Source organism: Bolinopsis microptera, chromosome 4, assembly GCF_026151205.1.
Source record: "Bolinopsis microptera isolate Bmic1 chromosome 4, MBARI_Bmic_1.0, whole genome shotgun sequence".
In the NCBI taxonomy this organism is placed as follows: Eukaryota; Metazoa; Ctenophora; class Tentaculata; order Lobata; family Bolinopsidae; genus Bolinopsis; species Bolinopsis microptera.
The window spans coordinates 1,087,495-1,099,110 of record NC_087075.1 but is presented as its reverse complement, the minus strand read 5'-3'; the positions used below and the strand labels follow the sequence as shown (position 1 = coordinate 1,099,110).

The following is an 11,616-nucleotide window of genomic DNA, read 5'->3' as shown; positions in this document are numbered from 1 at the left end:
GCCCTGGAAGTTTCAGCTTCGAAAACTGAAAATGGGACAGAGTATGGGACAGTATGATTTTCCAATTTTTTTCGAGATTTTGACTTCCAGTACTCTAATTTGGTTTCATACCATCATCAATTAACTGACTAATTAGTTTGTGGGCAAAAATTTCATCCAATCTGTAAATGTGCGTTCAGAAATTTTCACATCTGAAAATGGGACAGAGTTTTTTTTTTAAACTTTTCGTTTTCTTAAGATTTCTGCTGTGAGCTTCCTCCGACCCGAATCAAACTTCCAGCACCTCAATCGTGTCATTTGGCATCTATAAATGACTGACTAATTGGTTGCGGGTCAGAAATTCGGCCAAAACTGTAAAATTTCGGCCCTGGAAGTTTCAGCTTCAAAAACTGAAAATGGGACAGAGTATGGGACAGTATGATTTTCCAATTTTTTTCGAGATTTGACTTCCAGTACCCCAATTTGGTTTCATACCATCATCAATTAACTGACTAATTGGTTTGTGGGCAAAAATTTCATCCAATCTGTCAAATGTGCGTTCAGAAATTTTCACATCTGAAAATGGGACAGAGTTTTTGAAAATACAACTTTTCGTTTTCTTAAGATTTCTGCTGTGAGCTTCCTCCGACCCGAATCAAACTTCCAGCACCTCAATCGTGTCATTTGGCATCTATAAATGACTGACTAATTGGTTGCGGGTCAGAAATTCGGCCAAAACTGTGAAATTTCGGCCCTGGAAGTTTCAGCTTCAAAAACTGAAAATGGGACAGAGTATGGGACAGTATGATTTTCCAATTTTTTTCGAGATTTTGACTTCCAGTACCCCAATTTGGGTTTCATACCATCATCAATTAACTGACTAATTGGTTTGTGGGCAAAAATTTCATCCAATCTGTCAAATGTGCGTTCAGAAATTTTCACATCTGAAAATGGGACAGAGTTTTTTTTTTAAAACTTTTCGTTTTCTTAAGATTTCTGCTGTGAGCTTCCTCCGACCCGAATCAAACTTCCAGCACCTCAATCGTGTCATTTGGCATCTATAAATGACTGACTAATTGGTTGCGGTTCAGAAATTCGGCCAAAACTGTAAAATTTCGGCCCTGGAAGTTTCAGCTTCAAAAACTGAAAATGGGACAGAGTATGGGACAGTATGATTTTCGAGATTTTGACTTCCAGTACCCCAATTTGGTTTCATACCATCATCAATTAACTGACTAATTGGTTTGTGTGCCAAAATTTCATCCAATCTGTCAAATGTGCGTTCAGAAATTTTCACATCTGAAAATGGGACAGAGTTTTGAAAATACAACTTTTCGTTTTCTTAAGATTTCTGCTGTGAGCTTCCTCCGACCCGAATCAAACTTCCAGCACCTCAATCGTGTCATTTGGCATCTATAAATGACTGACTAATTGGTTGCGGGTCAGAAATTCGGCCAAAACTGTAAAATTTGGCCCTGGAAGTTTCAGCTTCAAAAACTGAAAATGGGACAGAGCATGGGACAGTATGATTTTCCATTTTTTTTCGAAATTTTGACTTCCAGTACCCCAATTTGGTTTCATACCATCATCAATTAACTGACTAATTGGTTTGTGGGCAAAAATTTCATCCAATCTGTCAAATGTGCGTTCAGAAATTTTCACATCTGAAAATGGGACAGAGTTTTGAAAATACAACTTTTCGTTTTCTTAAGATTTCTGCTGTGAGCTTCCTCCGACCCGAATCAAACCTCCAGCACCTCAATCGTGTCATTTGGCATCTATAAATGACTGACTAATTGGTTGCGGGTCAGAAATTCGGCCAAAACTGTAAAATTTCGGCCCTGGAAGTTTCAGCTTCAAAAACTGAAAATGGGACAGAGTATGGGACAGTATGATTTTCCAATTTTTTTCGAGATTTTTGACTTCCAGTACCCCAATTTGGTTTCATACCATCATCAATTAACTGACTAATTGGTTTGTGGGCAAAAATTTCATCCAATCTGTCAAATGTGCGTTCAGAAATTTTCACATCTGAAAATGGGACAGAGTTTTTTTAAAAAAACTTTTCGTTTTCTTAAGATTACTGCTGTGAGCTTCCTCCGACCCGAATCAAACTTCCAGCACCTCAATCGTGTCATTTGGCATCTATAAATGACTGACTAATTGGTTGCGGGTCAGAAATTCGGCCAAAACTGTAAAATTTCGGCCCTGGAAGTTTCAGCTTCAAAAACTGAAAATGGGACAGAGTATGGGACAGTATGATTTTCCAATTTTTTCCGAGATTTTGACTTCCAGTACCCCAATTTGGTTTCATACCATCATCAATTAACTGACTAATTGGTTTCTGGGCAAAAATTTCATCCAATCTGTCAAATGTGCGTACAGAAATTTTCACATCTGAAAATAGGACAGAGTTTTGAAAATACAACTTTTCGTTTTCTTAACATTTCTGCTGTGAGCTTCCTCCGACCCGAATCAAACTTCCAGCACCTCAATCGTGTCATTTGGCATCTATAAATGACTGACTAATTGGTTGCGGGTCAGAAATTCGGCCAAAACTGTAAAATTTCGGCCCTGGAAGTTTCAGCTTCAAAAACTGAAAATGGGACAGAGTATGGGACAGTATGATTTTCCAATTTTTTTCGAGATTTTGACTTCCAGTACCCCAATTTGGTTCATACCATCATCAATTAACTGACTAATTGGTTTGTGGGCAAAAATTTCATCCAATCTGTCAAATGTGCATCTGAAAATGGGACAGAGTTTTGAAAATACAACTTTTCGTTTTCTTAAGATTTCTGCTGTGAGCTTCCTCCGACCCGAATCAAACTTCCAGCACCTCAATCGTGTCATTTGGCATTTATAAATGACTGACTAATTGGTTGCGGGTCAGAAATTCGGCCAAAACTGTAAAATTTCGGCCCTGGAAGTTTCAGCTTCAAAAACTGAAAATGGGACAGAGTATGGGACAGTATGATTTTCCAATTTTTTTCGAGATTTTGACTTCCAGTACCCCAATTTGGTTTCATACCATCATCAATTAACTGACTAATTGGTTTGTGGGCAAAAATTTCATCCAATCTGTCAAATGTGCGTTCAGAAATTTTCACATCTGAAAATGGGACAGAGTTTTTTAAAAAAAACTTTTCGTTTTCTTAAGATTTCTGCTGTGAGCTTCCTCCGACCCGAATCAAACTTCCAGGACCTCAATCGTGTCATTTGGCATCTATAAATGACTGACTAATTGGTTGCGGGTCAGAAATTCGGCCAAAACTGTAAAATTTCGGCCCTGGAAGTTTCAGCTTCAAAAACTGAAAATGGGACAGAGTATGGGACAGTATGATTTTCCAATTTTTTTCGAGATTTTGACTTCCAGTACCCCAATTTGGTTTCATACCATCATCAATTAACTGACTAATTGTAGGTAGTGCGCCATCGACAGTGAGCCGCGCGTGCCGACTGTAGGATGGTTTTTTAGCGCTAATTTCGGCCAGCACAATTTTCTTCACACAAATAGATATTAAGTATCCTTCCCGACGTCCGATTGCGACAAACATTGGTAAGCTTACTCATAGACTTACAAGGAAGGTGTCCGAAAAGTTTAAAGCATATCCAACCATCAGACATTATGTTACAGCTAAAAGCAGCGTATTTTGCCCAATTTTGATCACTATATCAACTCCGATATCCACCAAATTTTTCGGACAGTTGTGAAAGCCCTATTGGAAGGTCGTCGCCAATTTTCATAACGATCTCATTTAAGGAACTGAAGATATATCCAAATAACACGACAAAAATCAACGAATTTGGTCAAATTTGGTCAAATTATGCGACTTTTACAGCTAATTTTGCTCCAAAAGCCGCGCACCATCAAATATGGCACCTAGGCGAAACTCACTGATCTTTTCAAAAAGGTATGACAAATTTGGTATTGTGAAAATTCTCACAGTCTCTAGAAAACAATGGTACAAAAATTTTGAAAATCCGAGCAAGTTTATTTTTATGGTGCACCTCCTACTAATTGGTTGTGGGCAAAAATTCATCCAATCTGTCAAATGTGCGTTCAGAAATTTTCACATCTGAAAATGGGACAGAGTTTTGAAAATACAACTTTTCGTTTTCTTAAAATTTCTGCTGTGAGCTTCCTCCGACCCGAATCAAACTTCCAGCACCTCAATCGTGTCATTTGGCATCTATAAATGACTGACTAATTCCCAGGAAACCTTAACGTTAGGGGCCTAACTTCGGAAGTAAAAGAGATAGAAACGTCTGGTTTTCAACAAAATGGTCGTCTTATCTTGTAAAACTAAAGTTAGCTCCCCAGGAGCCAAATTCAAAACAATGTAGATTTTGAATTATAGCGAAAAGTCATATTTTAGGCCTTATAAAACTGCGCAGCTTTAACTTTGCGGATTCTTGTTCTCTGATTGGCTGACTCGTATCACGTGGTACGTGGTACAATTGCATTCTTGGAATAATTGAAGCGTGCAAATGCAAAGAACTTACGAAAGCGCGCGGATTTCAACAAGCTGTGAAAAGGCGATCACCCTGTAGTAATATCGCTAGCCGGTAAGGTCTGCTGGGTAGTAATACCGCCAGGTAGTAAGTTTTGCTGGATAGGTGCCACATTTGATGATGCGCGGCTTTTGGAGCTTCAGTAAATATAAAAGTCGCGGAATTGAATTGGACGAAATTCGTTGATTTTTGTCCTATTTAAAAATTGTTGAATCTATGATCTTACTGCTGATGTCGCGCGTCATTTTACATTTGCAGCAGTTAGCAGTCGTTAGCAGCAGTCAGCAGCAGTTATTAGCAGTTTGACCATTGTTAATGGTCTGGCCCGGCGCGCGTTACTTCGTAGCACTTGCCATTGGGCCATAACATTTCGAGAAGAAAGCGGCGCGCGCTACTTCGAAGAAATTTAGACGAGTAACATCCATCAATCAGCAGTCAGCAGTAGTTAGCAGCAGTCAGCAGCAGTCAGCAGCATTCAGCAGCAGCAGTCAGCAGGTAACTTTAACCCAGTTAGACCTTGCCACACGTTGTAGACTTGCGGCCGCGCACGTGTGCGCGGCTGTATTTGCTCTAACCAGAGCCCTCTCGCTTGCAGTAGCGCGCGACCGCCGGAGGCGGCAAAAGATCCTACTTGTGAAACAAGCGCGTCACGCAGTACGCGTAGGCACATGGCTATGTGAACGGCTGTATCATGTATCGTGTCGTGGTTTTCGCTTAGTGAAACAACAATGTGGGTCACGACGTGATTCAAATTAGACCTTGATCAACTGTCTTGAATTATACATAGCTTTACTGATCTATGAAATTGCTTTCAGCATTACTGGGTGGCGCTCAGTCTGTCATTCCGCCGAATCTTTATTCGGCGGATATGTTTATGAACATAATAGCCTGGGGTCCCCAGGTAATTTCAGCACTGCAGCTAATATTATCAATTGTGTTCTGCTACTTTCCGTTCATCGCGCACTTGACTTAGCTTTACTTAGCTTAAACTATTTAATGGAACTAATGTACAGGATGGTAAAAAGACTGAATATCAGTGCGAGATTGTTCTGGTTTTGATTTAATCAGAACTTACCTGGAGACCCCATGCTATCGTGTTCATGAACATAGAATAGAGATTCGGCAGACTAGAATGAGCGCCACCCAGTAACTCAGAACCTCAACTAAGACGTTGCCACTTCGACAGTCTATCTATTGTGTCATAAATTTTACCTAAGTTAAGTCAGAATTCACACACCTTCTATACCTCAAATAGTCCACTGGCAAAAAACCTGCTGGTCCCACACATCTGAATTAAATTTCACTGGCTAGTGTTTTCCGAGTCTTGTCCGGTGTATATAATGTATGAGAGTAAAGCATGTGTGTGTAATGTGTATGCCCTATGAGAAAGTTTTGATAGAATCAATCTATATTTTTGTATTGTTTAAATTCAATTTGAGATTAAAGTATATTAATGAAATTCATAATTAGCACTATAAACAATAAAACATATCCATAGCTTATTATAACCATTGATACAAAGGCCACAATTTTTCGCCAACTCCCCAATAAACAATTTCCACTTTCAAGTTAAATTTTGCATTTCATATCCTCCAATTGAACACCATACATCAAAGCATATAGTGTAGACTTTCTGTCACAGCAAGACTGCAATCCGTGATAGCAACCCTTAAAAGAACTTTTTTCTTCACAAACAATTGTTACATTGTCCAAACATGTGCTTTGTCTCCAAAAACTCATCTTTCAGACCCACACATTCCTTGCCCCGTTAATTGCCTGTCCTTCCAAAATCCAGTCAATAGCCAAGGACAAAAAGTTATACACCAAATGGTCATTATATTCAATGAAACAAGAAATGTTCAATGAAACAAGAAACTTAATTTTCAGCACATTTTACAGAATAAAAAGACATAAAACAATTCATAAAAATATAATGCCCATTTGGTGTATGACTTTTTGTCCCTGACTGCTAGTTTGATTTTGAAAGGACAGGTTAACTAACGGGACAATGAATGTGCGTCTTTGAAAGCTTTTACACACACTGAAATGCTAGTTCAGTTGAGGTTTTAGAGACAAGGCTCATATTGGGACCAACAAAATTGTTAGCAGACATAAGGGGTTCTGTTTATAGTTGTTACTATGGGTTGCAGTCAAGGCGGATATTATCTATCGGAGAGCTGGCAAAAGATTATGACCTTTGTATCAATTGTTATATTAAGCTATAAATATCTTAAACTCGGCAGTGCTTATTTCAAATTTATGTATACTTCATTCTCAAATTAAATTTAAAAAATTCAAAAATATACATTGATTTATTAAAACTTTCTCACACATACTTTACTCACAGGACAAGACTTGGAAAACACTATTCTAGTGAATTGTATAAATTTGTTACAAATTAAATTTCTTGCTTCATTAGAAATTTCTTGTTTCATTGAATAGAAGCTTTATTTTTTCAATTTTATAACTCTTTCCGTAACACAATTACTCCTTTTAGATTTATGGCTGATTTCGAGAAAGGGCAAGGTGCTCCTCCGCCTTACAATACAGGATACCCTCCTCAGCAAGGTTATCCTCCTCAGCAAGGTTATCCTCCTCAGCAAGGTTACCCTCCTCAACAAGGTTATCCTCCTCAGCAAGGTTACCCTCCCCAGGGATACCAGGCACCTGCAGCTCAGGGAGGGTACTATAATGCTAATGATGGACTTGAAGCTGGTCATGGCAGTGAACAAGATGATTATCTGATTCAATCGGGGAGATTTGGAGATGCTGATGTTAGACGTGGATTCATCCGTAAAGTGTACGGAATTCTGTCCATCCAATTTGCTATCACTACCATTTTCACAATATTTTTCTGTTACAGTGATAGTGCCAAAGCATGGGCCATAACCCCTGCTGGAAATGCTGTAATGTGGGCAAACCTAGCCGTATTGATTGTTACTGAAATTGCTCTGATTTGCTGTGAAGGTGTGAGAAGGAAGCACCCTGTTAATCTGGTGGTCCTCTTTATCTTCACCTGCTCAATGTCACTCTTTGTGGGCATAATTGCATCCACATACGAGCCGCAAGCTGTCTTGACTGCTGCTGGCGCCACAGCCCTGATTGTGTTAGCTCTCACCATTTTCTCTTTCCAAACAAAGTTTGATTTCACTGGAATGGGGCCTTATCTCTTTGTCGTTCTTGTTTGCTTCATGATATTTGGCTTCTTTGCAGCAATTTTCCGAAGCAATACAGCAAATATCGTGTATGCTTGTCTGGGTGTGCTGATTTTCAGCATGTATCTTGTCTATGATACACAACTGCTTGTGGGAGGAAAGAAGTACCAGCTGAGTGAAGAGGAGTATGTCTTTGGGGCACTCACCATCTACATCGACGTTATCCAAATATTCCTTTACCTTCTTGAACTCTTCGGAAGGAGATAAGAACATTTTTCTTCCTTTCTGACAGTGTGATATTTTCTTATAATGATTACGAGTGACTCCAATTACTCTATTTTTTAAATCAAAAGATATTTTCACAACTCTAAGTTTATGGTACTTGAAACTAGTTGATGTACGTATTCAAGGAGAAATGATACCTGGCATAAGATCTGATTTTTTCAGGTTCAGCTTTACACTCCATATTAACCATTATTTGAAGTGCTTAATTTATGGTCAAGGGCATTCCATTAAATTGTGACATTTTCATTGTAACACTCTATATTTATCACAAAAAGAGCTCATTAATTATGAATAATAGTTGCTTCACTTGTTTCAAATATGGGGATACATTTCATGATACATTTCAATGTGCATTAGTTTATAGAGTTTTTGTTTCATAGCGCTACTACTCACTACTTGTGTTTATTTTATCTAATGTCAATACCAGCATAGCTTTTCAGATATTTTCGGTGGAGATTTTAATTTATGATCAAATTGAAAAGGAAGTACGTAAATTATTGTTTGAGGTTTTGAAAAAAAATATAAAAAGGGTTTAGTTAATACACCTCATTAAATGCATGTATCATACAATTTGCTATTATAGATGCCAATTTGCATGATTGTTTTTTAGTCTAAATGATAATTGTTGAAGTGTGATGTAATTAATTAAACTTACTTTTAAAATTACAAATTACTGGATATCTTTGCAATTTTACTACCATGATGAAAAACAAAAAGAATAATTCAATGCTTAAGTAGTTATTGTGTTTGAAAAGTTGTTTCTTTGATCAATATCAGTGACTCAAAATTATGTAGTATTGCTTTAGATTCAACTTGCAATGTTGACATAAATGCCTGTATACAGGTAATCATTTAATAGTTTATGAAACTTGTAAATGAACTTCAGCCAATTCAGGAAGCCGGGTATAATGATACTGCTATGTTTAACTTACCTGGCCGGCATCATTACAGTTCTTGCTATTGAAGCCCTTATCTTTCACCTGTGGTTTTCCAAGCAAGAAGAGTCCAGCCCTCCGGGCGAAGCTAAATTATCCCCCGACTGGGATCACATTAACACGATATTAGGAAATATAAACAGTGGTTCAATTAACAAATCCTCGCCTGCTGTGGGAAAGAGCACAGCTTCTTTCCTCAATGTTGTTATGTTATTTATGTTTCAAGAACTCAGAGAAGACACTAAAATCAGAGCTCAAGTTCTGTCTAGAATCAACAGTGAAATCAGTGATGTCCTCACCAGCAAGTTGAAATCCAGAATTATCAAAACTTTAAGTGTGCACAATTTCTCTGCTGGCACTTCACCACCAAAAATCAGCAACATTTATATTAGTAAACTAAAGATGTGTGAGGAGACTAAGTTATTCAGAAAATTGCACATATCAGTGGATGTGGACTATAAAGGATGTGGCAAACTAGCCCTCCAGGCAACTACATTCATGGGTAAAAACATGTATATCAGTGTTGAAGTAACAAGGTTGATTGGTAAGCTTATATTCATATTTAATAGGGAGCCTCAAACACATTGGGGCTTCTGCTTTAATACGGAGCCTGAAGTTGAGTTCAATGTTATCAGTGCTTTTCAAAAACGGAGCTTGCCTAAATTCACTAAAGTTGTTACATCTGTTTTGAAGCACATAGTCAGGAAAAAGCACACAAAACCCAACTACAAGCGTAGGTATTCTCCTCTGTTCAAAGAACCCTACATTTCCTTACCCCCAGAAAAACAGTTCTTTATTTGTAGAGAACCGTTGGCTCAAGGAAAACTGATCGTAAAGTTGATCAGCGCAAACAGAGTAGTAAAGACAAACAGCACTAAGAAAGGGTGGTTTTATTGCACTGTATCACTGGGAGCAAAGATGTGGGATGCTGAATGTTGCCCCCTGAAACAGAGCATTTCGTTTGATGCTGTTATTCCAAATGCTAACGACGGAATAGGGATAACCTTCAACGTTGATGGGGAGCTGGAGAAGGGGCAGACTCCCAAGGTTGTGGTTGCAGATGTGCAAAGAAACTCACCGGCTGCAGACAGTAACATCAGACAGGGTGATGTTATCACAGCTATCAACAACAAGAAAGCATCTAGCTTTAAAGCTGCTCTTGCTGCATCTTTATCAGCTAATAGAGCTAAACTGTCCCTTAGAAGACCCTTGATCAAATGGAATAAGATATTCACATCAGGCGAAGCTTCGCAAGACATGGCAGCTTTTGAAACTGATGCTGTTAAAGGCGCTACATTTGTAGAGGATGAAGAGTTCATGATACTAAAGGAGCTGGAGATGGAGGACGAGGAGTTGTCTGATAAGGAGACCCCTGTCACTGATACTGTTAAACCTTCTTCTAGTGAAAATGTTTCTGAGCCTTGTCGCAATAATTCTGAGAGTCTTCTCAGGACCCAGTACTGTTCCATGTCCATAACTCCATTCTGGGACGAGTACTTCCTGTTAAAGATGCAGGAAGCACACCAGTACTTGACAGTGTGCCTTTGGAAAGAAGAACCCCCAACCAGGTGGCCTACTAATCCTGTATTAGTAGGATTCTGTAATGTTAGCTTGGCTGATCTAGTGTTACAATGCATATCAACCTCTAGTAACTCTTACAACGAATCCTTGATGCTGTCTCTACCCAGTGATTTGAAGTGGCAGGAAAATATAGTTCCCAGTGTGGGATCCCTACCTCAGGTCCTCCCCAAGATGGCGTGTATTGCTGGAGAAGTTAAGCTACAGCTGACTTACTGTTCTACTGATAGCAGCTCCTGTGAGCACTCCTTTGTAGTTGGCCAGGTTGAAAGAGAAGAGAAATGTGATGTGTGCTCCAAAGTTGTGGTTCACAAGACGGCTTACATCTGCTCTATGTGCGGAAATATACGCCACGAACAGTGCTTGAATTCAGATCCAACACCTCCCCCCAGACGCAGTGTCTCAGTGAATAGAAGACCAGATAATCCTACTACCCCAGTTCTACGTAGTAGATCATTTAGTGTCCAATCTGGAAGAAGCACTGCAGAGTCCAGTTCAAGTTCCTTTACTTTTCTTAAAGGATCGGAGAAGAAAGCAGCTGTTTTTGATGAGAAGTTGCATGATATTGGAAACAAACTGAAAGAACAGATTGCCCTGAGGAAAGCTCTAATAGGAGCGAAGTCTCGCTGTTCAAGTGTCCCAGCAGCAATACGGGAGCAACTGGTACAGAACGGGGAAAGTATTAAGAACTTGACAAACCTCAAGGAGCAACTCACCTGTGACAGTGAATTATCAATTGTTTTATAATTCACTTTGTGGTTGATTTAATTTTGATTTTCTTTAGATTTGAACTTATCAAAATAAAAGCTCAATGAATATTTTTGATTTAGCTTAAATTGGTTTGTCTTCATAATTGTGATGGTGGCGCTTTTCATAATGCTTGGTGCTTACTGCTTATGCACAATTTTGTATGGTAAACCTAAAAATAGTTGTTCATATTTTAGAGGTAAATGCTTATGTTTAAAAAAGTCAAGTTTATTTTTTGTAATTTTCAGATTTTACGTTATATGGTGATGATGTGTTTTAGATGTTTTTATGTGATTTTAATTTTTAAGATATACTTTTTTTATAGTGGTGACAATAAATTAATGTAATGATATGAATTATAATGATGTAAACCTGATATTAAGTTTTCAGAGCTGACATTTTTTTATTTTTCGTCAAATTTA

At 38.4% G+C, this 11,616-nt stretch overlaps 2 protein-coding genes across 2 annotated transcripts; both read left to right on the top strand.

Moving 5' to 3' along the window:
* The first annotated feature begins 6,991 nt into the window (after positions 1-6,991).
* On the top strand, positions 6,992-11,493 carry LOC134813713 (protein lifeguard 1-like). The gene has a single exon (XM_063821569.1). It carries the CDS (start codon positions 6,996-6,998, stop codon positions 7,914-7,916), a length of 921 nt encoding a protein of 306 aa, XP_063677639.1. The 5' UTR covers positions 6,992-6,995; the 3' UTR covers positions 7,917-11,493.
* Positions 8,843-11,202, top strand: LOC134813712 (uncharacterized). The gene has a single exon (XM_063821568.1). The coding sequence runs from the start codon at positions 8,843-8,845 to the stop codon at positions 11,192-11,194; it is 2,352 nt and encodes a 783-aa protein (XP_063677638.1). The 3' UTR covers positions 11,195-11,202.
* Positions 11,494-11,616: the final 123 nt, after the last annotated feature.

Excerpts from the sequence above, each read along its gene's own strand:
- LOC134813713 (XM_063821569.1), top strand. The coding sequence starts at position 6,996 with ATGGCTGATTTCGAGAAAGGGCAAGGTGCTCCTCCGCCTTACAATACA.
- LOC134813712 (XM_063821568.1), top strand. The coding sequence starts at position 8,843 with ATGATACTGCTATGTTTAACTTACCTGGCCGGCATCATTACAGTTCTT.